The sequence below is a fragment of the Gigantopelta aegis genome, chromosome 9, assembly GCF_016097555.1.
Source record: "Gigantopelta aegis isolate Gae_Host chromosome 9, Gae_host_genome, whole genome shotgun sequence".
NCBI classification, from domain to species: Eukaryota; Metazoa; Mollusca; class Gastropoda; order Neomphalida; family Peltospiridae; genus Gigantopelta; species Gigantopelta aegis.
The window spans coordinates 24,098,139-24,125,803 of NC_054707.1; the positions used below are offsets into that span (position 1 = coordinate 24,098,139).

Genomic DNA, 27,665 nt, shown 5'->3' on the forward strand with positions numbered 1-27,665 from the left:
GGTGGACAATAAAGTGTTTAAACATTTACTTTTCGGGTCCCTATCTGGGGACCACGGGTTCGGCTACCCCTTTCGGTTGTAGACTTTTGCTGGTACTAAGAGTCTATTAATAATTTTCTAGAAGGCCGAAATTACCATAAACCAGACCGACTTGGCTCGCACAGAAATCCCAAACTAACAAATAAAAAAACTACACATTTATTCGAGAGAGTACAAACATAACAAATATGTATGGTAGTCCTCTAAGATCCATATATGAATTGACTACCACTAAATAAATAAATTTACACCCACATATCCATACAAATAAATACTTATATTTAAGGACGTGTATGAATGTGTCGTGGATAATCCCGACAAAGAGAATATTCGCGGAATTAAATTTACATCTGCAGGACAGCCCACACCAAATAATTAGACTACACCTTACACGATTACCCATCCATGCCGGTGTACACGAACTCCCGTTAAATCATGTATATTGGACAGCCCCCATTAAAGTTTAAACAGGTTTTCATTCCACGTCGCATACAGTGAAGCCTATTTCATTACAGTATTCGCTATTGGACATACCATCAGTTTTCTCATTACCATTCCAAAACAACTGGGCTTTTAATATTTTAATAAAGATATTACAACAAATATAGTTCTGGTGACAACGTAGTACAATTCTTGCATACATAATTATGTATTTTGAAACACGGAAATAATGTTATGAAAATAATGTGTAAAAGTTACCTTTACTTATGTTAGACTCGAAATAGCCGTAGTTTGAAATATTAATTTCTTCTACTTTTTTAAAAACATGAAATATCTTTTGTTTTCAAAATAAAATTACCGCCTTTTCGTGACCAGCATTCGAAGCTGGGTTATTGCGGCCACAAAGCAAATATATTAAATTCTTACGAAGTAAATATAGCTACTCAATCCGTTAGTTGTTCATTGAAGGCATATTGTATTCAATATAATGTATATATACAAAAATATTCCGCACAAGTTATCTAACCTACGAGGCACTCTCCTAATTCCAAACATTAAATTACACAGTAATGGCGGAAAACATTTTAAAAAAATCAATCAATCAATCAATCAATAAACTAAACGTTATGAGAAACGATTCAATGAACTGAAAGAACAGAAAAAGAAAACAAATAGAAGTAATTGATAGTTTAACAGTATTCATTATTAACACTTTATCTTCTGTTTATACTATTGGTTGCCTGACAAATTCACACTATGAATTATGACAAACGTCTAATTATCACATGACAGACTACCAATACCTGTGGTTTAAAATTTAACACAAATAATGGAAAACAATTTAACATATTATTCACTACAATTAATTAACTTTATTTCAATTCAATTAAAGTTAAAATATAATATTTTAAATGCCATGACTATAATAAATTATACTTCAATTACCTTTAATTGGATTGAATTGAACTGAAATGAATTTTAACTGTTTACTCTGATACAAATAGTATATATTTAATATTTTGGTATAACGTTAAAACAACAGATTGGTAAGCACTGTACTTGAAGCAAAATGTCATCTATTTTCATATAGGCCCAATTAGCTGTATGAACCGATTTATCTAATACTACTTTATTTTAATAAAAGCTAATAAAGCTTGGTGCAAATATCACAGTATGACAGTAGATATAGAAAATAGAACGCGTCCGTCTCTTTTCGCAGACATAAGGTCTCACTATACAGATGTCATCTGCCACTGAAATCCATGTTAAACTGCCCAACTTCAAACGAAGATTGCCGATAGAACGGGTTCTCACTGGCACTAACAACATACACCACAGCGAACATACATTATATAAGCATATATTTTCACTCCAAAATTAAGAACATTTCCTTCTTAGTTTTTTGCTATATGACCGCATCTGGCTGTAGTACCGGTCCGAACAGGTGGTTCATTAACCGATTCACTCCAGCTGTCTCTTGCGCTATACACCCATGTCCCAAAAGGTCAATGCACAATATTACAACATGACATGGGAAAAATTCATCCAGAAGGCAGAGACAGAAAGGGACAGACAAGGGAAGACAAGAGATGAAAGGGCAGGAATAGGAGGATGGAGGGGACAGACAGACAGACAGACAGAGGGAGACAAAGACAGACAGAAATATAAATACGAACAGAAAGATTGACGAGAACAAAAATACTGCTTTGCCGTGACCAGGATTCGAACCTGGGTTATTGCGGCCACAACGCAAGGTACTAACCACTATACGATCACGGCCACGAAGCAGACATATTAAATTGTAACACAGTAAATCGAGCTACTCAGCTTGTCGGTTGACCGACAAATTCAGACCATAAAATACGAGCAACTTCTAATTTATCACATTCTACCCATAGCAACCGTTTTCACTTTGAATATATTATTATTATTTGATGTTGCGGTTTACAGTTTAACACAAATAATGAAATAAAATTTAACATAATATTAATTTCAACCCATTAAGTTCAACTCAATTCAATTCAATTTAAATATGATATACTTTAAATGATTGGGCTTCATACTAAATTATATTTAGATTTTACTAAACTTAACTAATTGAAGTGAATAAATTAAAGTGAACTGAATTTCTATTTTTAATCTGATCGGCCTACATGTAATATATATTCAATAGATGCGTATAACGTATAACTATAGCCTTTTTGGCACTTGAATTAACACAAAATTGAAATTGTTTTGCTTAAGACAAAAACAATTTCTTTTAATGTCAGATCTTATCATACATGTCCAATTAGGTGCATAAACCGATTGATCTATGATTACTTTATTTTAAGAAAACCTGATTGAGCTTGGTCCAAATATCAGAGTGTATGAGAGTAGATACTGAAAAGATAACGTGTCCATCCCTTATTGACAGACAGAAAGAGACAGAGAAGGAGAACACAGAGGCAGAGAGGGACAGACAAGAGGAGACAAGAGATGAAATGACAGAAATAGGAGGATGGAGGGGACAGACAGAGGGAGACAAAGACAGACAGAAATATTAATAAAGACAAAAAGATTGACGAGAACAAAAATACTGCTTTGCCGTGACCAGGATTCGAACCTGGGTTATTGCGGCCACAACGCAAGGTACTAACCACTATACGATCACGGCCGGAAAGCAGAGATATTAAATTGTTACAAAGTAAATCGAGCCACACAGTCTCTAGGCTCAATGAAAAACCGGTAATGGTTAAATATGCACCAATTTTAATTGTAGTGCATTTTTGCTTAAATGTTTATTATTGTTATTACTCGGTATGTTGTTATTATAAAATAATATTTTGTTTAACAAACTAGGGAGATAATTTCTGACATATGGAGTCCTGTTAGAAGTTCAACAAGTGCCGCTAGATTAACAAACCAGCGGTGGACAATAAAGTGTTTAAACAGGTTTTCATTCCACGTCGCATACAGTGAAGCCTATTTCATTACAGTATTCGCTATTGGACATACCATCAGTTTTCTCATTACCATTCCAAAACAACTGGGCTTTTAATATTTTAATAAAGATATTACAACAAATATAGTTCTGGTGACAACGTAGTACAATTCTTGCATACATAATTATGTATTTTGAAACACGGAAATAATGTTATATGATTCTGCAAGTAAGGTTTTGATTGGTGGACATGAGCTCCAACTGGCTGCTGTTAGATCCACATGTAATAGTGGAGCTAATTTTAATTAGATTGTGGAGTGGGGTGTAACCATTAGAAAAAGGATATCTGAGTTTGCGCTGAGCCCCCGAAAGGAGTAGGTCTGATGGGGGATGGGAGGGGACGACGCAACATGCTCCCCCAGAAAAAAAATTTCAATATAGGCCTAGGCCTAGAGACATATCAATTATATACTATGATTTAGGCTATTGGGGAATTGAACGTAAACCAAGAAACAAAAAGGAACACGTGTAATATTAGATACACGTGGGTGAAATCATTAAGTAATGCAAAATCGGAAGATGTTTTACCCCTCCCCTCCGCCTCCTTCTCTCCGCCACCATCCCGAAATTAAAACTTTTTTATAATTTTTTAAAAATAAAACATCCCCTCAGTTCTTCCAAGAGGAGGATGTGCAGTAACATCCATTTATTCGGTCCGCAGAAATAGTTATGCAGAGGAGGCTTGGGTTGCGATTTTGTTTAATCTGTGGTTCCCACAGAGATTAAAACAAACGAGAAGGAAATGAATAAATCTTTTGTTCAGTATATTTGTAGTGACGTAAGTTTTTTCATAAATAGTTATGAGACTATGGGTGTGAGGAAACAATGACTTTGCTTATTTTGGAATCATTTTTAAACTACAGTATTAAAACATTAAACGTTTAAAATGACAAAACGTGTACAAATCTAATTCCTCTCCTACATTAGGCATCGAATTCTGTTCCGTTCCATTCCATTCCTGTCCGCGTTTTACAAACACCCTCTGATGTCTACCACCACGTCCGCCTAAGTGACCGTGACGTACGTCTGTTGCCTTGTCAATCGTTTGATGACAATCGAAACGTTACAGATTTCTGTATGCAATTACAATGAAAAGACTTAAAAAAGTGTTAAGGTTTAATAAAGAGAAGAAAAAAGGTCATTCAAGTGACAATGCGAGCCAAAATAACAGGTATCAATGTTAGAAACTAACCATTAGTTACAAACGAACATATGTGAATCTTCCAAGCATAGACATAACACAGAACTCGGAAACTGAAAGTGTAACCGTTGGTCTATACATTAGTATTAAATTTTGTTTTAAACAAAAGCATTGTTTGTTCGAGACAGTATACGGTATTTATGTTGTTGGTTTGGTTTTGTATATTTCATTTGTTTGAGTTTTATATTTATTTATTTTATTTATTTTATTCATTTATTGTTGGTATGTACACGCGCGCGTGTGAAAACAGACATGAACATCCATAGGGACCAAGGGAGCACTTATCTCCCTTGGATCTGGACCTGAATTTCTTATGTAGGACCTATGTATACTAGTATTTGTCAATCAACGTATATGTTTAAAATAATAATTGGCATATACCAGCATAATGAATTTGACTTGATGCTGGAAACAAAGTGTTCCAGAGGAGCATGCACCAGACCTCCTTAAGAGCACTTGTCGCGCCCCTCTCCTAGTCACACCTATTGTTTTTCCCACCACCTTTAATATTTACCTGTCGCTCCATAACACGACTCACAGTATGCCCCACCCCCAGTTAAAGACGGACTATCCCATGCTATGCTTAGAAACTAGAGCGCCTTCCGCATTCGGTTTGAGTCAGGCAATTCCTAATGAGCGTACCCCTGAAATGTTCAAGCCCATAGGATTGGGGGGTGGGGGTGGAGGAATCTATGTCTCCCCACTTAAGGGTGAAAATGTACTCTTTTTTTTTTTTTTTGCTTTCTATATAAATAAAGATAAAGCCGTGGGTTGTACACCCCCTCTCCAGCAGATATTGTGCCACCCCCCCCCCCCCACCCCCCACACACACTCCAGATATCGTTTATACGGGCATGTTCGCCTAACCGTGCCTAGGCTATACTTTATTATGTGCCAACATGTCTTGTGCGTCCCTCGAAACATTCCCGTGGACACTCAATATTAATTTAAAACAGTTGATACCTACATGTACAATCTAATTAAAATTAGCTGCACTATTACATGTGGATCTAACAGCAGCCAGTTCTAGCTCATGTCCACCAATCAAAACCTTACTTGCAGAATCATGCCAGTGATTTGAAAATAATTTTAAAACATTCCAAATTATCCTGAGTGTCACGGGGATTCTATAATACCCGTAACCGAATAAAACACGATTGTCCAAATATCTCTCCTAACTGTATATCTATTAGATCTCTCTGTAACGGGTAGTTCAAAACCGCTTTGGCTCGTCTAGGTATGATCAGAGATACGATCTTATATCAAGTATATATTATTATAGCACGTTTAGTTCACTAGAAAACACAACAAAAACACAATACACTTTGGAATCTGTATTAACCTACGCTGACAAATGTACTGCCGCAGTAGTTAATTAATAACAACAATAATAACAACCCAGAACTGATCATTTAATTAGTTAATCTCTAGGTGTCTAGTTTACACAATATGCTAATCACTTCACCGTGACACAACACCCACACGTGTAATAATTGAGAAACGCTTCTAGGGGAACTTAATTAATAAAGGAATTACAACACTATTCCTAACTGGTTAATTTTTAATTAACCCTTAACTACTCATTCAGTAACCTTGTAACACAGAATTAATACTGGTACCTATCACAATAAAGACAATAACCTACAGTTTACCTAGGTCTTTTAGGATGACTGGCTAAGCTTTATATTACCAAATACTCGTATAATGTTAGAACAAAAAGTCTACGATTTACTTCGTCAGATGACCGAAGACACTGTCTAAAGAATATTGGTATAATACAGTATTAAAATATTTAAAAGTCACATCAATCACATCAAGGTTATACAACAGAGCAGAAATAATATATAATTACCAGTCCGGACGGACAACGTTCCCCCGGGATACCTTCCTATGGTTCTCTTCATAACTCTAAAATTCTAGCTATTTATTATAAAATCAGAATATCGCCTGGGGGTACAAGGCGGTCCTCCCCCTATCATCTGATATATCCCCAACTCCCAGAGACGCATTTTTCTCTTTGATCGCCAGACTTACTGACGCCTTGGTCGCCAAAGATTCCATGGTCGCGCGGAGGTATTACATAACTAGTTGCCCACCTGGCTAAGTGCATTTGGAACTGCACACGGCCTTCTAAAACAATTAATATCGCCACAGGCGAAAACAAAATTAAGAGCATGTTCCGTCACACTGAGGGTATACGACATGTTTCATGTGAATTACTGGCATGATTCTGCAAGTAAGGTTTTGATTGGTGGACATGAGCTCCAACTGGCTGCTGTTAGATCCACATGTAATAGTGGAGCTAATTTTAATTAGATTGCTACATATAGAACTGAATGTTAGGATCATTATGTGGTGTGTTACCCGTCTAATGAGATTTAATGAGAGTTGCTTCCCTTTTTGAAGTAAAGCGGGTAATTATTTCAAACATCTGGCGGTGTGATACCCTGGCGAAAAGTTTACCATCAGTTTCTGTCAGAGAGGGTACGACAGGTAAAATTGCATGTAATATCTTGGAAATTAAAGGATACATTTATTTATTTATTTGTTTATATTTTTAGACAGATTATCCGATTTGTTGTCGTCTGCATCAAGCATGTTGTTCATTTGTGAGGTTTCACCACAATTCAGGAACATTTTCATCAACAATAAAGTTCAGAAAGTAGCCTAAGTATCTAACTAGAAAAATTTACAATCCCGTAAAACTGTTAATTTTACTAAGTCGGTTTTGTTTATACCATACTGATATTGTGTCCACATGACTCATAGAAATTGACTTAAAATGGAAGATGAATTAACATTGTGTCACATGACCTCTCACGTGGCAGACCAAATCATTTAATTTTTTATGATTTGTAAGCCCCGTTAGAATTTATTTTCAATTATTATATTCGATCTGCAAAAGGTATGCTACATTTTTGTGCCTTTATTGTGGTGAATAGTATTCATAATCCATTCATAACAATTGTAAATAATTTTGAGTGTATAAATTGTGTTAAAGGAGAGGACAATTAAGGCATTTGGCCTGGTATGCATATTTAACGATATATAATGCACATTATTGCTTAATATCAACACGTATAATCGTATAGTTAATTAATAAAACGGTTAAATGTGACGGCTATTATATATAACGGGCGCAGCCATTTTGTATTATCTCAGTGAGTACGCCCACTGGCGAGCTGGTGGTTACGTAATACTTAACACGTCACGTCAGGAATGAGCCTTAGAACTAGAGAAACACAATCTACCTGGTTTTTGCGGGATGATAAATAGTCATACATTGCAATGTTCTGTAATAATACACATCCCAGTAAGCCAGTAATAAGTATATCCAGTACTATATATATTATTATTCAATACAAAATAAAATACTATTGTCAAAGCGGCTACACAACAAGTCGAAACAATTAACAATGTTTTGCCCATGCATTAACCTACGTACTGAAATGATACACCGAGTGTTTTCTTAAATAATTGGTCTATGCTGTTAGTTGCTTCTACCTGTAATTCCTGATTGGCAGGTGTGTATTTGATTGGTAACCAGACGAGCCAATTAATTGACGCTGTCTAGACACAAAAATACATACCGGTATTGTGGAATATTACCTGTCGCCCCTAAAATTGTAATGGACATGGTTTATTACTGTAAATAGTTCTGTAAAACTATTGATCAAGTAGACTTTTCCATCTAAAACCACAGAACTGACCAATTACGTAGTCCCAAAAGAAAAGAAAAATTATCACTTGGGTATCGTGGGTTGTCGTTTTTGCTCCAACGTAGCATATCAATAGGCCTAATAGTGTACATTTTTCCTTTGGATTATTAAACAGAGAAAAATACTATAACCCCATTTTGTTCCGTTAATGCAACTTGAAATATATTTAGTCAAATAGTTTATTATATTATTACGCCATTTATGCTGTTTTACAAGTCAGGTTGATCAAAGAGAAGCGCCTTGTCGAAAATTACTGCTTTTGTTTACACTGTACATACAGGAGATGGTTAGGAGCTGACGTCACTTCGCCCCAAGCTATCCCACCGGACGTCATAAAAACGAAACAAAATGGCTGCCCCCAGTTAGCAGGAATAATCATGTTTTTTTATTAACTCTAAAATTACGCGTTTTTCATTTGCTAAAGTGTCAGTATGGGTTGGTGGTCCGGGTATGCATCTTTCCAACACATAAGGCTCTTGTTTGAGTTGACCCTACCTTTAAGAATCAATTCATTAAACAAAATCTATTTTACAAACTATTCACTGCTTTGTACATAATGCCTATCACAAACTAATTAAAATTAGCTCCACTATTACATGTGGATTTAACAGCAGCCCGTTGGAGCTCATGTCCAGTTGACCTTTCATTTGACCAATCAAAACCTTACTTGCAAAATCATGCCAGTGATTTGAAAAGAATTTGAAAACATTCGGTTTTATGCCGAGGGTGTACGAAATGATTCGGGTGAATTACGAAGTATGCCGGAAATTAATTTGAATATAAAATTTTATATAAAATTTGTTTCAAGACGAAAAAAAACAACCCGTGATAGTATAGCCATAAAATTTGTTTATACTAGTATACAATCCAGACTTTATTACTGCACTCCCCCCACCCCCCACCCCCCTCGTTTGTTCAATGTTGAAATAGACCCAACAAGTTTGCCTATTGCATAAATAGTCTTGACCGATATTTTTAGAATTTGTATGCTCCCGAATAACGTTATAAAAGGCGAAGTGTAATTGGTCGATATTTAAATTGTTATTTATAGATGAAATGTCACCTGCACATTGGAGTCAACGCAATGCTGTTAGATCTACTGGTGAGACCAGTAGAGCTAATTTTAATCAGATTGTGCCTAACAGTATTGACATCAAGTGTTAGAGATGGGTGGTGGTAAACCGCGGACCGGTCGAGAACGCTTGACAAACTGAATTTTTCCTTAAAAACAAACAAAACAACTAAGTGTTCGTCAACTGTGCATAGTTAGCAAACATATTATGTTTCATGTAGTGGCCTTAAAATAGAAAATGACGAACCGCACGATACATTTTGCAAACGCATGCGCCTGAACGCAGTTGCAGGTTTTCCTGTTTACTGGAGGGTGCTTCATCTTTGTTTAATACAATGGATTTGTTTTACGTCCACATTGTTGATTTTTCATGTTACCAGATTACAATCTATTTTGTTTCATGTATCGTAGCTGAAAAAATGTAGAATAGTATTTTCCGTAAATATCGTATTCATGTTTTTGTCGTTATGTGAACGCAGTTTGGGATGTCGATGGTACATGAAATGCAGTGTCCAATTTCAAAAGATTTCAAACCCATGTAGCTAACTAGGGGATAATTTTTACCAATCTGACTGAAATCGGCTCTATGGTCTACCAGTAAATCGGACAGCATTGCATGGACACCCATGTCTAGGTGACATTATAATTTTATCTGTAAATAAACGTTTATTAAAATATCGAGCACGTGAGAGCATGACATAATAGGTCAAGGTCATGACATAATAAATCGAGCACTCGAAATAATATTCTAAATGTTTGAAATCTTTAAAGTAAGAAAAATAAGTGTCCTAAATATACTATGGTGGTATATTTTAGACATTGTTTTCTTACAGGTCAGTTTAGGTCATAATGTTTAATATGCACATTCAGTTGTAGTGGACGCCTGTCATGGGCGCAGGTTCTTGCATGAGCAAGCCCTTGCGTCCATGACAGGAAGTGGAGGGGGAGGGGAAGGCGGGATTCTCGCTTACAACTTAGCACTTAAGGAGCACTGAAAACCGGTTGTTGTGGCTGAGGTAAACAAGGTGAAAGAGGCGGAGATTAATTTCAAAAATATTTCTCAGTAGGAGAATTAAGCCAAAAAGTTTAATTGGTTTTTTTTCTCCATTATGTCCGAAACATTCCTGGTGACTGAATGCTAATTTTGAACAGTTTGGCCGAAAGTTAAAAGTTTATCGGATTGGAGCTGATGTCAATCAGATTGTTTTTGTTAAGAAAGCCTCAAAATTATTTTCTGGCAGAAAGCATGTCCACGAATCATCTGCCGTTAGCCACATATTCTCTGGTCATCTACCATTATAGTCTTGGGACCACCAGTCTCGCCTCCCTACCTATCATCAGCCAGGAGAGTGACACACTGGATGACTAGAGGTAGACAATAACCTGACTATTACATTCATAAATGGACATAATTTCTAGTGATTTTTTGTGATTATATAGTTGTATATATATTTTCAATTTTTCTCAAAAGCTCCAAACACATGGTATTTTTTCATAAATATATTAAAGGCATTTTAGACAGAGTAGAGCATTTTTACTTATTATATGCATGATAAAAAAGAAAACAATGTCACATTATGTTTTTAGCAGGAATTTATTTGTAACTTATATATATTTCCTTTTTTCTCAAGGTCTGTGCGACCAACAGCTCCTGAACCAGCACAAGGCGATGGTCAAGAAATTGCTTCTGATTCCAAAATCCAAGAAGCAGATAAGGATTTCAGGCTCCAAGAAACAGCTACTGTTTCGAAAATCCAGGATACAGCCACTGATTCCAAAATGCAAGAATTAACATCTGATTCCAGGCTCCAAGATACAGCTAGTGTTTCGGAGGTCAAAGAACCAGCTTTCAATGCCAAGGTCCAAGAAACAGCCATCGATTCCAAGGTTCAGGAAGCGGCTTCGGATTGTAACATTCAAGAAATGGCTTCACATTCCAAAATCCAAGAAGCAGACACCAATTCCAAGGTCCAGGAAACAGATACCGATTGCAAGGTTGAAAAAACAACTTCTGATTTCAAAGTCCAGGAAACCGCCATTGATTCAAAGATCCAAGAAATGGATTCTGATTCCAGGGACCAAGATATAACTACTGCTTTCAAGGTCCAGGAAACCGCTCCTGATTTCACACACCACAAAACAGCTATCGATTCCAAGACCCAGGAAACAGTTACTGGTAGCAAGGTCCAACAAATGGCTTCTGATTCCAAAATCCAAGAATCAGACACCGATTCCAAGGTCCAGGAAACAGCTACTGGGTGCAAAGTCCAAGAAATGGATTCTGATTCCAAGGTCGAAAAACCAGCTACCGATGCCACGGTCCCAGAAACAGCTACTGGGTGCCAAGTCCAAGAAATGGATTCTGATTCCAAGGTCGAAGAACCAGCTACCGATGCCACGGTCCCAGAAACAGCCACTGATTCCAAGATCTATGAAACAGCTATGGATTGTAAGGTTCAAGAAATGGCTTCTGATTCCAAAATCCAAGAATCACACACCAATTCCAAGGTCGAAGAACCAGCTACCGATGCCACGGTCCCAGAAACAGCCACTGATTCCAAGATCCATGAAACGGCTATGGATTGTAAGGTTCAAGAAATGGCTTCTTATTCTAAAATCCAAGAACCAGACACCGATTTCAAGGTCATGGACACAGATACTGATCGCAAGGTCCAAGAAATGGCTTCTGATTCCAATGTTGAAGAACCAAATACCAATGCCACGGTCCAAGAGACAGCCACCAATGCCGAAGTCCAAGAAACTTCCACCGATTGTAAGATCCAGGAAATAGCTACTGATTGTAAAATTCACGGAATGGCTTCTGATTCCATGGTCGAAGAACCAGCTACCGATGCCACGGTCGAAGAAACAGGAACCGATTCCAAGATCCAGGAAACAGCTACTGATGGTAAGGTTCAAGAAATGACTTCTGCTTCCAAACTCCAAGAATCGGACACCGATTCCAAGGTCCAAGAAACAGCCACTGATTCCGAGGTGCAGGAAAGTGCTTCTGATAGTAAGTTTCGTGAAATGGCTTGTAATTCCAAGATCCAAGAAGCAGACACTCATTTCAAGGTCCAGGAAACAGCTACTGATTTCAAGGTCAAAGAACCAGCTACCGATGCCAAGGTCCAAGAAACAGCTACCGATTCCAAGATTCAGGAAACAGCTACTGAATGTAAGGTTCAAGAAATGGATTCTGATTTCAAAGTCCAGGACACCGCCATTGATTCAATGATCCAAGAAATGGGTTCTGATTCCAGGGTCCAAGATATAACTACTGGTTCCAAGGTCCAGGAAACCGCTCCTGATTTCACAGACCAAAAAACAGCTATCGATTCCAAGACCCAGGAAACAGTTGCTGATAGGAAGGTCCAAGAAATGGCTTCTGATTCCAAAATCCAAGAATCGGACACCGATTCCAAGGTCGCAGAACCAGCTACCGATGCCACGGTCCCAGAAACAGCCACTGATTCCAAGATCAAGGAAACAGCTATGGATTGTAAGGTTCAAGAAATGACTTCTGATTCCAAAATCCAAGAATCGGACACCGATTTCAAGGTCGCAGAACCAGCTACCGATGCCACGGTCCCAGAAACAGCCACTGATTCCAAGATCAAGGAAACAGCTATGGATTGTAAGGTTCACGAAATGACTTCTGATTCTAAAATCCAAGAACCAGACATCAATTTCAAGGTCATGGACACAGATACTGTTCACAAGGTCCAAGAAATGGCTTCCGATTCCAATGTTGAAGGACCAGCTATCAATGCCAAGGTCCAAGAGACAGCCACCGATGCCGAAGTCCAAAAAACCGCCACCGATTGTAAGATCCAGGAAACAGCTACTGATGGTAAGCTTCAAGAAATGACTTCTGCTTCCAAACTCCAAGAAGCAGACACCGATTCCAAGGTCCAAGAAACAGTATCTGATTCCAGGGTCCAAGATATAACTACTGGTTCCAAGGTCCAGGAAACCGCTCCTGATTTCACAGACCAAAAAAAAGCTATCGATTCCAAGACCCAGGAAACAGTTACTGATAGGAAGGTCCAAGAAATGGCTTCTGATTCTACAATCCAAGAACCAGACATCAATTTCAAGGTCATGGACACAGATACTGTTCACAAGGTCCAAGAAATGGCTTCCGATTCCAATGTTGAAGAACCAGCTATCAATGCCAAGGTCCAAGAGACAGCCACCGATGCCGAAGTCCAAAAAACCGCCACCGATTGTAAGATCCAGGTAATAGCTACTGATTGTAATGTTCACGAAATGGCTTCTGATTCCATGGTCGAAGAACCAGCTACGGATGCCAAGGTCGAAGAAACAGCCACCGATTCCAAGATCCAGGAAACAGCTACTGATTGTAAGGTTCAAGAAATGACTTCTGCTTCCAAACTCCAAGAAGCAGACACCGATTCCAAGGTCCAAGAAACAGCATCTGATTCCAGGTTCCATGATATAGCTACTGATTCAGAAGTCAAAGAATCAGCTACCAATGACACGGTTCAAGAAACAGCCACTGATTCCGAGGTCCAGGAAAGTGCTTCTGATAGTAAGTTTCGTGAAATGCCTTCTAATTCCAAGATCCAAGAACCAGACACCCATTTCAAGGTCCAGGAAACAGCTACTGATTTCAAGGTCATCGAACCAGCTACCGATGCCACGGTCCTAGAAACAGCTACTGATTCCAAGATCCAGGAAACAGCTACTGAATGTAAGGTTCAAGAAATGGATTCTGATTTCAAAGTCGAAGAACCAGCTACCGATGCCACGGTCCCTGAAACAGCTACGGATTGTAAGGTTCAAGAAATGGCTTCTGATTCTAAAATCCAAAAACCAGACACCAATTTCAAGGTCATGGACACAGATACTGATCGCAAGGTTCAAGAAATGGCTTCCAGTTCCAATGTTGAAGAACCAGCTATCAATGCCAAGGTCCAAGAGACAGCCACCGATGCCGAGGTCCAAGAAACCGCCACTATTTGCAAGATCCAGGAAATAGCTATTGATTGCATGGTCCACAAAACGGCTTCTGAATCGAAGGTCGAAGAAGTAGCTACCGATGTGAAGGTCCATGAAACAGCCACTGATTGCAAGGTAAAAAAAATGGCTTCTGATTCCAAGGTCGAAGAACCAGCTACCAATGCCGAGGTCCAAGAAACAGCCACCAATTCCAAGATCCATGAAACAGCTACTGATGGTAAGGTTCAAGAAATGGCTTTTGGTACCAAACTCCATGAAGCTGACACCAATTCCAAGAACCAAGAAACAGCATCTGATTCCAGGTTCCATGATATAGCTACTCATTCAGAAGTCGAAGACCCAGCTACTAATGACAAGGCCCAAGAAACAGCTATTCATAGCAGGGTCCTAGAAATGGCGTCTGATTCCAATGTCGTAAAAACAGCCACCGATGCCAAGGTCCAAGAAACGGCTACTAATTGTACGGTTCAGTCAAGGGCTTCAGAGTTCAAAATCCAAGAACCAGACACCGATTTCAAGGTCCAAGAAACAGCTATTAATTGCAAGGTCCAAGAAATTACTTCTGATTCCAAACTCCAGGAAATGGCCACTGATTCGAAGATCCAAAAAATAACATCTGATTCCAGGCTCCAAGATATAGCTACCGACTCCAAGATTAAAGAAACAGCTTCTGATTTCACGGTCCAAGAAACAGCTGCTGATCCCATTGTTCAAGAAACTGCTGCTGATCCCATGGTTCAAGAAACAACTATTGATTCCAAGATCCAAGAAACGGATTCTGACTCCAAGGTGCAAGAATCAGCTACTCATTTCAAGGACCAGGAAACGGCTACTGATTACAAGGACCAAAAACCAACTACTGATTCTGATTTCGAACCAGCTACCAATGCCAAGGTACAAGAAAGAGCCACAGATTCGAAGGCCCAGCAAACTGCTTCTGATTGTAAGGTTCAAGAAATGGATTCTAATTCCAAAATGCAAGAAACAGATATCTATTCCAAGGTCCATGTAACAGCTATTGATTGCAAGATCCAAGAAACAACTTCCAATTCCAAAGTCCAGGATACAGCTACTGGTTCCAAAGTCCAGGATACAACCACTGATTCCAAGATCCAAGAAATGGCTTCTGTTTTCAGGGTCCAAGATATAACTACTGATTCAAAAGTCAAGGAAACAACTCCTGATTTCACAGTCCAAGAAACAGCTTCTGATTCCAAGGATCAAGAAACAGTTACTGATCCCATGGTTCAAGAAACAGCTATAGCTACTAATTTTAAGGTCCAGGAACCAGCAACTCATTACATGGGCCAAGAAATAGTTTCTGATTCCAAGGACCAAGAAACGATTACTGATTGCATGGTTCAAGAAACAGCTGTTGATTCCAAGATCCAAGAAATTACTTCTGATTCCTCAGTACAAGAACAAACTGCTAAATCCAAGGTCTACGAAATGGTTACTGATCCAAAGGTTAAAAAAACAGCTACTAACTCCAACATCCAAGAAACGATTTTTGATTACAAGATCCAACAAACAGCTACTACTGATTTCAAGGACAAGAAAATGGCTTCTGGTTCTAAGGTCCAGGGAACGGCTACTAATTATAACATTCAAGAAATGGCTTCCGATTCCAAGATCCAAGAAACAGTGACTGATTCCAAGGCCCAAGAAACAGTGATTGATTCCAAGGTGCAGGAAACGGCTGCTGATTGTGTGGTTAAAGAAATGGCTTCTGATTCCAAAATCCAAGAAGCAGACACCGATTACAAGGTCCAAGAAATGACTTATTATTCCAAAGTCCAGATAACAGCCACTGATATAACTACTGATTCAAAGGACAAAAAAACACCTATTGATTCCAAGATCCAAGAAACAGCTCCTGGTTCCATGGTGCAAGAAACAACTACTGATTATAAGGTTCAGGAACTGGCTTGTGATTCGAAGATCCAAGAAACAGACACTGAAACCAATGTCCAGGAAGAAGCTACAGATCGCAAGATCCAAGAAATGACTTCTGATTCCAAGGTTCAGAAAACAACTACTAATTGGAAGGTCCATAAAATGGTTTCTGATTTCAAAATCCAAGAAGCAGATACCAATACCAAGGTCCAAGAATCGGCTACTTATTGCAAGGTCAAAGATACTGCTTCGGATTCCAAAGTCCAGGAAACAGCTACTGATTCCCAGATCCAAGAAATAGCAGCTGATTCCAAGGTCCAAGATAATTTACAGGTGGGTGAAATGAATGTAAATGTGTATTTCAAAAATCACATTCAAATATGATGTAATCCAGACAAATACATTTTATTTTTATGTTTTTAATCTGAAGAATGGTAATACAGTGAAACCCTTAAGAACCAGACCCGAAACTGAAAGTTAAATATCAGTATAAAACAGAACTTTTCTAAACTTGGATACCCTTTAAGCCTGAACTTCGAGATTACACCTTCAATAATAGAAGCCATGAATATAGTGCATCCACCACAGGAAGATTAATGCATGCCTGAACATGGGATAGGGAGGGGAGTGAAGGTGGACATGAGGGGGAGGGGATTAAAAATATATAAATCCCAGATTTTGTGTACATTGGCATAGCCTACTAGATTTTATACTGAGTGGATATTCACATTCGGAGGTGGGGCATGGGCACCCACACTGAGTTATGATATGGGGCAACAAGAAAATGTAAAAGGTGGTGGGGAAAAAAAATGTGTTTGGCTGGGATGACCCCCACACCCCTCTGACTACACCAGTGTTTATATGCAACTACTTTATGGATGGGCCTCACCAAAAGAAATTTGATCCTTTACAGTCAAATTTGATACCCGAGTTGACCCGCTATTGATGATATCTATAGTAAGGAGACAAGAGACAAAGTGAAGTAGAAATGTCCAAGCAAAGATTCACTAAGGACGAACTGGGAGCACTATGGTATCGTTAAACAAAACAAAAATTTAAATTCATACTTACAATCTTAAATCAGGATTGTAAGTTTGAATTTAAAGTTTGTTTTGTTTAACGATATCATTAAAGCACAGTGATTAATTAATCATCAGCTATTGGATGTCAAACATTTGGTAATTTTTAATTTGACTCTTAGTCTTAGAGGAAAACCACGACATTTGCCATTAGCAGCAAGCAATCTTTTATTTGCACTTTCAAACAGAAAGGATATCACATTCCCCAGCCTTTGATACTCCAGTTGTGGTGCACTGGTTGGGACGAGACGGGGGAGGGGGGGGGGGGGGGGATTCAGAGAATGGGTTCTGTGAGGTGGTTTAATCCTATGATACAAGCAACTTAGGGGAGCGACACTACCGACTGAGCTAGATCCCAACCTAATGCCTTGAAAGTACATGAATCCACAATCTGTGTTAACCATGTTTTTCAGGTAACGGTCGAGCAGACAACTAAAGAAGGTATACCTACATCAACCAAACAACCAGAAAAATTGAATTTCGCTAACAAGCTGCACCGTTATAAGCAGAGACTGCAGACCTTGCTTTTTAAGGTGCGTGGGTGCGCCCTCTCCACTTCTCTCCCCCTCACTCTCACTCTCAATATCACCGTCTCCGTTTCTGTCTCAATGTGTGGAAGGGGGGCCACTTTTCTATCCTCTCTGCTTCAGTCCCTCTACCCTCTCCTCTTCTCTCCCCCTCTCACTCTCACTATCTTTGTGTGTCTGTGTGGGAGGGATGGTGCGGGATGTAGACCAGAGGTAAAGCACTCGCTTGATGCGTGGTCGGTCTAGGGTCAATTTTTGTCGGTGGACCCATTGGGTTATTTCTCATTTCAGCCAGTGCACCACAACTGGTATATCAAATGTTGTGGTATGTGCTATCCTGTCTGTGGGATGTTGCATATAAAAGATCCCTCGCTACTAATGAAAAAATGTAGGTTTCCTCTCTATGACTGTGTCAAACTGACCATGTTTGACATCCATGCAATAGCCAATGATTAATAAATCAATGTGGTCTAGTAGTGTTGTTAAACAAAGCAAACTCATATGTGTGTTTGTGCTTTGTTTACCTCTGTGGTGTGTGTGTGAGGGAGATGGAAATGCATTTGTTATTATGTCCGTTAATATGTTAAAACCAGTTTGCACAAAATACTTTCTTTTGTTTACAGACACAGAAGATGAAGCAAAATAGTTATCAGCCTAATACAGTCAAGACGCCATTGGAAGAGAGGTAGATGTCATTTATTTATTCTTTTCCCCTTCATCTGCCCTTGTACGTTATTACGGTCTACTGGAAGAGAGGTACGTGTAGATGTCATTTATTTATTCTATGCCCCTTCACCTGCCCTTGTACGTTATTAAAGTCTACTGGAAGAGAGGTAGATGTCATTTATTTATTCTTTGCCCCTTCACCTGCCCTTGTACGTTATTACGGTCTACTGGAAGAGAGGTAGATGTCATTTATTTATTCTTTGCCCCTTCACCTGCCCTTGTACGTTATTACAGTCTACTGGAAGAGAGGTAGATGTCATTTATTTATTCTATGACCCCGGACTTTCACCAAAACCTGTCTTTATACATTATTATGAATTACAAATGTTGCTAGATGACTCTTTGTTAATTGGTTCGGTCTCACTATACAGATGCCACATACAACTGAAAACCTTGTTAAATGGGCAAATACATTATTTTCCACTTATATAAACATTTATTTTCATTCCGATTTTGATAATATTTATGTCTTATTTTTTTGCTATACATGTATAACCACATCTGGCTGTAATAGGCTATCACTCCGAACAGGTGGTGCAGGAACCAATTCACACCAGCCGCCTGGTGCGCAGTACATCCATGTTCCAAAAATTTACTACACACTTTTAGTGCCTGAAATGAAAAAAATCCGAATGAGACCAATGTTGATCAATCCTAGATCCACTGGACCAAATACTCCGCCCACCTCTGTTTAAGGGGAGATAACACTCTTCCTCCCCTTCAATCCCTTAAAATTTAGCTCCCATTAATTTATATGTTATGAGAATGGGAATATCTAAAATGGCTCCCCATAAACTTAAAGTCAACGGAGCAATTACTCACTAACCTCAGTTTGTTTTCACATGAAAGTCTGTTATATATATTTTGTTTTGTTTTAACCTTTATAGACCACCTGCAGAGTCCGTGAATAATTTGGACAAACTGACCGCTGATTATAAAAACCAGCTGCGTGATGCCTACTCCAGATTCTACAGTGTTGCAACCAGGTACTGCGTCGAGGTGGGTATCCTCAAACTAGAGACTGATACCTTAAATGTTAATAGCAGCTACAGTGAACAAAGCACCTACTGTAGCAGGGCTCGAAACTCGCCAAAAACTATGGTGGCCCAAAAAAATAATGGATATCGGCAAATTAATGTAAGCGAACCACGAACCACAAGCATGATTTTAATGTGGAATAAATATATGCAGTACAAATATTAATAGTGACTCATATTTTATAGCTCTAAAGAATATCACCCAAATAATATTACTAGTATTTGGGTGACTAACGCCATTATTTTTAAATATTAAAGTCGCCCAAACAGGCCACAGGCCATTTCGAGTCCTGCTGTAGATGTCTTTTTTTTTTGCATTGTTTAATTTTGTGTAATGTTTTGGGGTTTTTAGAGCACTATTTCCTCCTGTTGGGTGGGATGTAGCTCAGTCGGTTGAGTACTTGCTTCGGGAGCTTGCGTCACAGAATAGAACCACTTCGGTGAATCCATTCAACTGATTAGGTTTTTACATCTTACAACCAGTGCCCCACAGCTGGTCAAAGGCCATGGTGTGTGCTTTCCTGTCTGTGGGAAAGTGCATATAAAAGATCCCTTGTTGCTAATGGAAAAATGTAGCGGGTTTCCTCTGGTGACTATGTGTCATTATTACCAAACGTTTGACATCCAACAGCCGATGATTAATTAATCAATGTGCTCCAGTGGTGTGGTTAAACAAAGCAAACTTTCCTACCTATTTAACGAGAGGGGACTACAGATTTTGTCTCCGTCCTTCTGTCTCTCTGTCCTACACACAGTTTTCCAGACTCTTTTTTTTTTGCCTACAGTGTCTCAAGATATTGAGTTGAGATTTTGTGTATAGCCTAATCATATGTACAGTTACAGCTCCAGCTTGACTTTCCTGGTGATTTACCCATTTGTAACAGTTATTTATGGCCCTTGAACTTGGATAATATGAACATGTGTAGGGCATGGTAGGGGACATGTATTGCTGTAGCAGTACTCTCATTATGCTTGTTTTATTAGTCCCCTACAGGTCCAACCAGAGGGGACTACAGGTTTCATCTCCGTCTGTCTATCCATTTGTCCATCCATCCGTCCGTCCGTCCGCCTGCTTGCCTGCCTGTCTGTGCACCTGTCCCATATATAGTTTTCCAGATGGGGTTTTTTCACAATGCCTTGAGATATTGAGGTGAAAGTGTTCATATAGCTTCATGAATGGGGAATGGGAACTAATTTAGTTAACATGCCCCTATACACAAGGGTTCAGGCTCGTCCACCACGGATTCAGTCTCTGACATAGCCAGGGAGTGGTTCTGGGGCAGAATAGCTTTATGATGTTCTGTTACAGATCAAGTTTGACATTAATGGTGATTTATAAATTTTTGACAGAGTTATGGCCCTGGAACTTAGGAGATAAAAAAATGTAAAGTAAAGCCTGTAGACCGATGGCCTAACCATGATGCCACCGAGACCGATTTTTTGGGGGGAATGCCTAAAGATATTGAGTTGAAAGTTTGGGTATAGCTTTATCATGTACTGTTACAGATGAAGTTTGAATTTCAAGGCAATAGATCCATTTTTGGCATAGTTATGACCCTTGAACTTAGGAGATATGAAAATTTGTTAGGCCCAGTAGGAGATATGTATTGTTTTAGCAGTAGTCTCAGAATGCATTGTATATTGTATTTCTTCCAGCAAGTACCATCTTTTGAAGAATGGTGTTTATCGGTTACATCTGTAGAAATGCATCTGAAAAAAGAAATGTTGGACATTAAAGACTGCGGGACACAAGCACAGGTAAGCTAGCAAATGTTGAGCCTGTATCGCAGATTGCCTATGTGGATGCTTGCAAAATGGCTAATTGCAGATAGTATTACAGTAGCTCGAGTAACCGCTAGCCCTCCACTTACTGATGTGTTGTTGGGTAGGGCTAGAGAGGACTGTGTTTAATATTTTGGCAATCGTCGATGACCAAATGGTAGCAAGATACTCTGTCTAAAATACAAAACAATTCCTAAATTTGTTGCCATAGAGCTTTAGTTTGATTATTCTCGAGTCCAGTCATGACATTAAACTTACATGTTGTGAATCAGTACCAACGCGTCACGTGGGCACACACTTTACTCTACGTCACCACAAGAAAGTACAGGGCAGGTTTGTTTTGCATAGAGGCGTCTGGTTTCTTCAGTTAGCGTATCACACACCGTCCTCTCTAGTCCTCCCTTACAACATATCAATAAGGGGAGGGCTAAAGGTTACTTGAGCTAGAATTACAGTAGGATTTAAGTAGACCAGAGGTCAAGTTGATTATTAAAATTAAATTTTTGTTTTTAAATTATTATAAATAGTTGCAATTTTGCAATCTCGCTGTACAATTGCAAAAAGACTTGAAAAGACAATCCTAAGAGAGCTATGTGAATCAGGTGTGTATTTTAAATGATGTAAAACTGCCACGAATATTGATATAGAACATGCTCTGCCATAAGATTGACAGAAATAATGGTGATGGTGGTGGTGTTAAAATATCAATGTTAGGTATGCTCAGTGAATATAATTTTGACTTATAGTACAGTATAAGGCAAATATGATACTTAGGAGATACCACATGGAGTTTTTAAAGACCGTTAGCCTGAGGTTAAAAATTAAACATTTTGCGGGCATCAAATAGATAATAACACCTGCAAATCTAAAACCTACCTGTGGTTATGTCCATTGTAAACTGAATTGTTTTTCTACGGAACTAACTGTACATATGATATTTTCTAGAAAAAAATACCTGGCTATAATCTAACTGTAGACCCTTAAACCGTTAACTTGGCCTGTTCCAATTGCTAATGACATCATTTTCTAATGACGTCATTAGTTTTTCTCGGTGTTATTTTCAATTGATCCGGGCAAAAAGAATGTAATTAACCAGTCACAATACAGAACACACTCAGTTTACAATATGTGTTTGATACATCTCAGAGCTTTATTTTGTAGGTTCCGAAGAGTGCATATAACAGGCCAAAACATTATTTGCTGCTGGAAAGAGAAAAAAAGCGAATCAGAAAAAATCTGGTAAGAGCAGGGAATTCTTCATGGTAATTTAAAAATAATTATTACAAAGTTTGTTTTGTTTAATGACATCACTAGAGCACATTGATTTATTAATCATTGGCTACTGGATGTCAAACATTTGGTTATTTTGATATACCGTATATCTTCGCCTGTAAGTCGATCTCGGCTATAAGTCGAGTCCCTAATTTCAAGCCCTGAAAACGTATTTTTTTTATTGACCCGTTTATAAGTCGACCCATGAAAAACAACTTATAAATATTGAAGTATTTCTTATTTTCAGCACATGAGAACAATAATGTACAATATTTGAACAAAAGAAAATTATTTTACAAACTTCGGTTTTCACGTTTTGTACATCGCAATATAATCAGACTATTCCAATCAAACTATCATTATTACATAGCATCAAAACGAAATATTCCCTTAGTAGAGAGTGAAAGCTGTTTGACTGTTACTGTATGGTACTGTACAGAGATGGTTTTGTGCACAGACAACAACTTTATTTATACAACACTGACAACAGATCATATTTATAAACACGATCACTACGATAAAAGTGAAAGTATCACGTTTTGCCGCCATATTAATACATGTAAGGAGGATAACTCTGGAAAGTACACTGGTTTTTGTACCAAATGATGTGTGTCCCTATTGCTCTAGAGAACTGCAGAGATCAGTCTATTTTAAGGGAAGGCTCAGTAATATTCATGAAGTTAATCACCGACAAAACATTGTTTGAACAACCATTAATGCCAGTGACCAGATTTCAAAATAAACTCAGGCAACAGGTAGTTAGTATTGTTTACATTTTTACTATTAGTGATGACTGTTAATTTAACTAAGTGGACTGTTGTCTTGGCATGTGAGTGAGATCGTACGCCTTTTCGCATAACCAAAACCGTTCTAATGCCAAAAAAAATAGGTTATAAAAAATAAATGTGTCAAATTAACATATTTGAGTATAAATACATGGCATACTTCAACAATAAAACTTGTAAAATAATCCCCAAAACAGTAATATTTTTTGGTGAAATTTTTTTACCCTCTTATAAGTCGACCCCCCAAGTTATAAAATAATTTTTGGGTGAAAAAAATTCGACTTATAGGCGAAGATATACGGTAGTCAAGGGATCTTTTATATGCACCATCCCACAGACAGGATAGCACATACCACGGCCTTTTGATATACCAGTTGTGGTCCACTGGCTGGAATGAGAAATAGCCCAATAGGTCCACTGACGCGGATCGATCCTAGACCGACTGTACATCAGGTGAGCGCTTCCGGATTGAATGTCAGTAACATGGTTAGCTTTCTGACACTTACTTTCTTCCATCAGTATCATATAATAATAATATATTATATCTATTATCTGTATATATCGTGCTCAATGATGTCATGGTTAAGCCATCGGACATAAGGCTGATAGGTACCGGCTTCCACACAGAGTGAGTTTTAAACAACTCACTAACAACTAACCACTAACCCACTGTCCAGAGCCCATGCTTATAAAACTCAGACTCAATCTCTAATGACCTCCCCCGCCATGGAATCGTGGACTGGCTATGCCAGAACCCGAATCCATGGTGGGCGTACCCGAACCATAAGGATGTGGGCAGGTTAATATAGTTCCCTTCCCCTTGTAATGACATCACACACATACAATTTGTATGGCATTGTTATGGCATTACTGTATCAGACTCTATTAAGAGTCTCGAGTCTCGACTCTAAAAGTTTTATAAGCACCAGGCAAGGACAGACAGCCAATATAGCTGTGGTATGTGTGCCCAGGACAGCATGCTTGAACTTTAATTGGATATAAGCACAAAAGAAAGTTGAAATGAATGACTGAATGAATGAATTATCATTATTGTTATTACTATTAACTACTTCAGAATGTCTGGAGCTTGGATGAATTTAACGCTGTCTCATTCCAAGAAGAGTATGATAAAGTCTTCAAACAAAAAAAAGCCTGGTTGACGGACTACATTCAAAATCAAGCTGCTAAAGAGAAGTTCCGCATGTTAGTTCAGCAGTGAGTTGAAAATTAAATGTATTAGGGAGGAGGTTCCAGGATTGAAGACTGGTGGGAGGGAGGAATGGGGAGGCATCATAATTTTATTATTTTATTCCTGATGGATCTGCCTCATTTGATTTTCTCCATACACACTTTATAATTTATACAGTGAAACCCCTATAAACTGGACCCTCTGTAAACTGGAATTTCTTCAAAACCTGGAGGTTCTTCATGGTCCCTTTTTAAATATCAGTATATTAAACCTCTCTAAACCAAATACATTCTTAAAATACCTCTTAAAACTGAACTTTTTACTTGGAAATTGGACTTAGTAACAGGCCTCTTTTCTTTATACTTTGGAAGGAGCTTGAGCCATTTTATTTTATCATTCAGTCAGAGCTTGTAGAATTTTCATAAAATCCACTAGCCATAGGATCAGTGATTTAAAACATTTACTAGCCACGATTAAAAATTCACTAGCCCTACTTTACTTTTAGTTAATAAATAATAGTAATAATCAGATATGTCACCTAAAGAGGGAGGCGGAGCTTAAAAACACTAACATTTGGGGGAGGGGGGGGGGGGGGGGGGGTTGAGCAGGATATTCATATTTACAAAATAGACTTAACAGATCAATAGCCATCGGGCATGGCAATAGTAGCTATTTATTACCCCAACACTGAATATCACTAGCCATGGGAGTGAGGCTACCATAATCTAGAAGCCCTGGCCATTCAGCATTGTACTTCATTTTCAAATGAAAAGACTAACATGTACATGATTGTGTATAATATAATATTTGATTTATCATTAAAAACAGTAATTTGATTTTTTCAGTTCTGCTCCTGCCAGTGCCTGCAAGCAGTTGAAAAATCCATTGATGGAAGCTTTAAGAATCGAACAGCCATTTACAGCAAGACAAAGTCAAAGAAGAAGTGACATGGATATTTTTGCAAAACGATCTTGGTATAATCAGAGACTAATGGAAGAAGGTAAGTTGAGTGGTAGTTGTCCAGGGTCCTGGTTTACGAAGCGATCTTAGCACTATGATCACATTAAGTCCATAGCTACCTTTCGTAAAACAGGGTCCAGAGTGTTAATCATAAAGTTTGTGCTTATATTGATCACATCCTTAGAGATTCAAATCAGGCCCCAGATTTTTAAAGCTATCTTAGCGCCCTTTGTCAACGCAATAAAATAAGATGGCAACTTTTGGCTGTAATTTTAATAAATTTTACTAATATCAGGTATGCTCACTTCTACTTGTGAGAAGACTTTTGAATCATTTCATAAGATAAATCGTATTCACAGCACACTCATAATATCCTGTATCCAACACTCGTGCTGTCACGACACCTGACAGGTGTAGTAATATAGTCAGGGCCCATATATTCAAAGCTATCTTATCCTAACAATATAGTAACACCATTGTAGGCAATGAAGTATGCATAGTAAAGTCATGGACTATATAGTCATGTTTCATAGTTTCTATGTTTGTGTTTGTATGGAAGCACTAATTATGTCTGTTAAGTGCTTTCTACAATGTATGTTATTAGTTTTTCTAAAAAATTAATTTTATTCCACATATATAATTGGACTTTATATCTAGAAATGTAGATGTATTTAAGAAAATGTCCAGTCTTTTAAAAGTACCAGCATTTAAATGGTTGTTGCTGGTATGTAAAACAATAATCACATTTTTACTGTTATACAATATGTATTAGATATTATGTAATAATTAATGTCCACTTCATGGGCTACTCCTTTCGATTAGCAGTAAGGGTTCTTTTATATGCACCATCCCCACAGACAGGGCAGTACATATCATGGCCTTTGATATACCTGTCGTGGTGCACTGGCTGGAATGAGAACTAGCCAAATGGGCCCACTGACGGGGATCGATCCCAGACCGACCGTGCGTCGAGCAAGCACTTCACCACTGGGCTACACCCTGTCCCTCCAAGGGCAAAAAGGACATATGAACCAACTTCCTGTAAAAGTGCAATGAAAATTGTAAAAAAAAAAAAAAATGTATGCGCCCTTGGTCCTAAACTCTACAGTACTCTACAATATTTATACAAATGCAAAATAAATTCTGTTACATATTCCAGGTGAGTAGCAGCCTTAGAGATAACACAACGAAGACGACATCTATGTGCCAGCTACTCAGAGATCTTCAGACTAAAAACAAAGACATTTTCTAATCTCTTACCTGTATGCTGGCTGTTTACACTGGTCAGCTTTACAGATGTACAGTGTATTAATATTTGTACATATATTTTGTTTCACTTGAAGTACATTTATTTATATATTGAAAACATAAATTTATTTATTTCAGTGTACTGAGGCGTGTAATTTAAAAATAATAAAACCAATTATTATACTTGCATAAAATCTGTGGGGTTTTTTCTGTATTTACTGTTGGAATGATTTTGATGGCTCTACTGATTCTGGCTTTATTAATCCCCTATAGGTCCGGGGAGTGTGTGTGTGTGTGGGGGGGGGGGGGGGGGTGACTATAGGTTTCATTCCTCCATCTGTTCATATGTCCAGCCGTCTGTGGGGGAGGGGGTGACTCGAGTTACCAATGGCTGTACCCGACACCAGACAATATAACCTTACAACTGACATAATCCGCCCCTTAAACGGGTGTCAATTGATATACCAAATTAATGATAGTAATAATCACTAGCACAGGTCAGGTCATAGGGCTTAACGTGCACATTTAGAGCAAGCTGTTGTATCGCACGCCTGTCATTGGCGCAGGTGTTGACTTATGCCGGCTCCTCCGTCCAGCACAGGAAATGGTTTGGGTTGGGTGGGAGAAAGGACCGTCCGCACTGGCAAGTGCAAGGGAGCACCATTACATCAGCCCGACCAGTATCGGTAGCGGGCGGGGCCATTTGTGGTGCTATTGAAGTTG

The 27,665-nt window shown here is 38.4% G+C and overlaps 1 protein-coding gene and 2 non-coding genes across 4 annotated transcripts; 1 reads left to right on the forward strand and 2 right to left on the reverse strand.

Moving 5' to 3' along the window:
• Window positions 1–2,187: 2,187 nt before the first annotated feature.
• Trnah-gug lies at window positions 2,188–2,259 on the reverse strand. The gene has a single exon. It is a non-coding gene; the product is annotated as a tRNA-His (tRNA).
• Window positions 2,260–3,064: 805 nt separating this feature from the next.
• On the reverse strand, window positions 3,065–3,136 carry Trnah-gug. Its single transcript has one exon. It is a non-coding gene; the product is annotated as a tRNA-His (tRNA).
• A 1,382-nt stretch (window positions 3,137–4,518) lies between these two features.
• On the forward strand, window positions 4,519–26,924 carry LOC121381091 (protein SPA2-like). Of its 2 annotated transcripts, XM_041510194.1 has the most exons (10): window positions 4,519–4,634; window positions 11,087–16,670; window positions 17,830–17,949; window positions 18,567–18,628; window positions 19,557–19,668; window positions 21,363–21,464; window positions 22,650–22,727; window positions 24,621–24,760; window positions 25,580–25,734; window positions 26,854–26,924. In XM_041510194.1, the coding sequence occupies exons 1-10, from the start codon at window positions 4,552–4,554 to the stop codon at window positions 26,859–26,861; spliced, it is 6,444 nt and encodes a 2,147-aa protein (XP_041366128.1). In that variant the 5' UTR covers window positions 4,519–4,551; the 3' UTR covers window positions 26,862–26,924. The 2 variants fall into 2 exon arrangements, with proteins under 2 accessions (XP_041366128.1, XP_041366129.1); XM_041510195.1 differs by lacking the exon at window positions 17,830–17,949.
• Window positions 26,925–27,665: the final 741 nt, after the last annotated feature.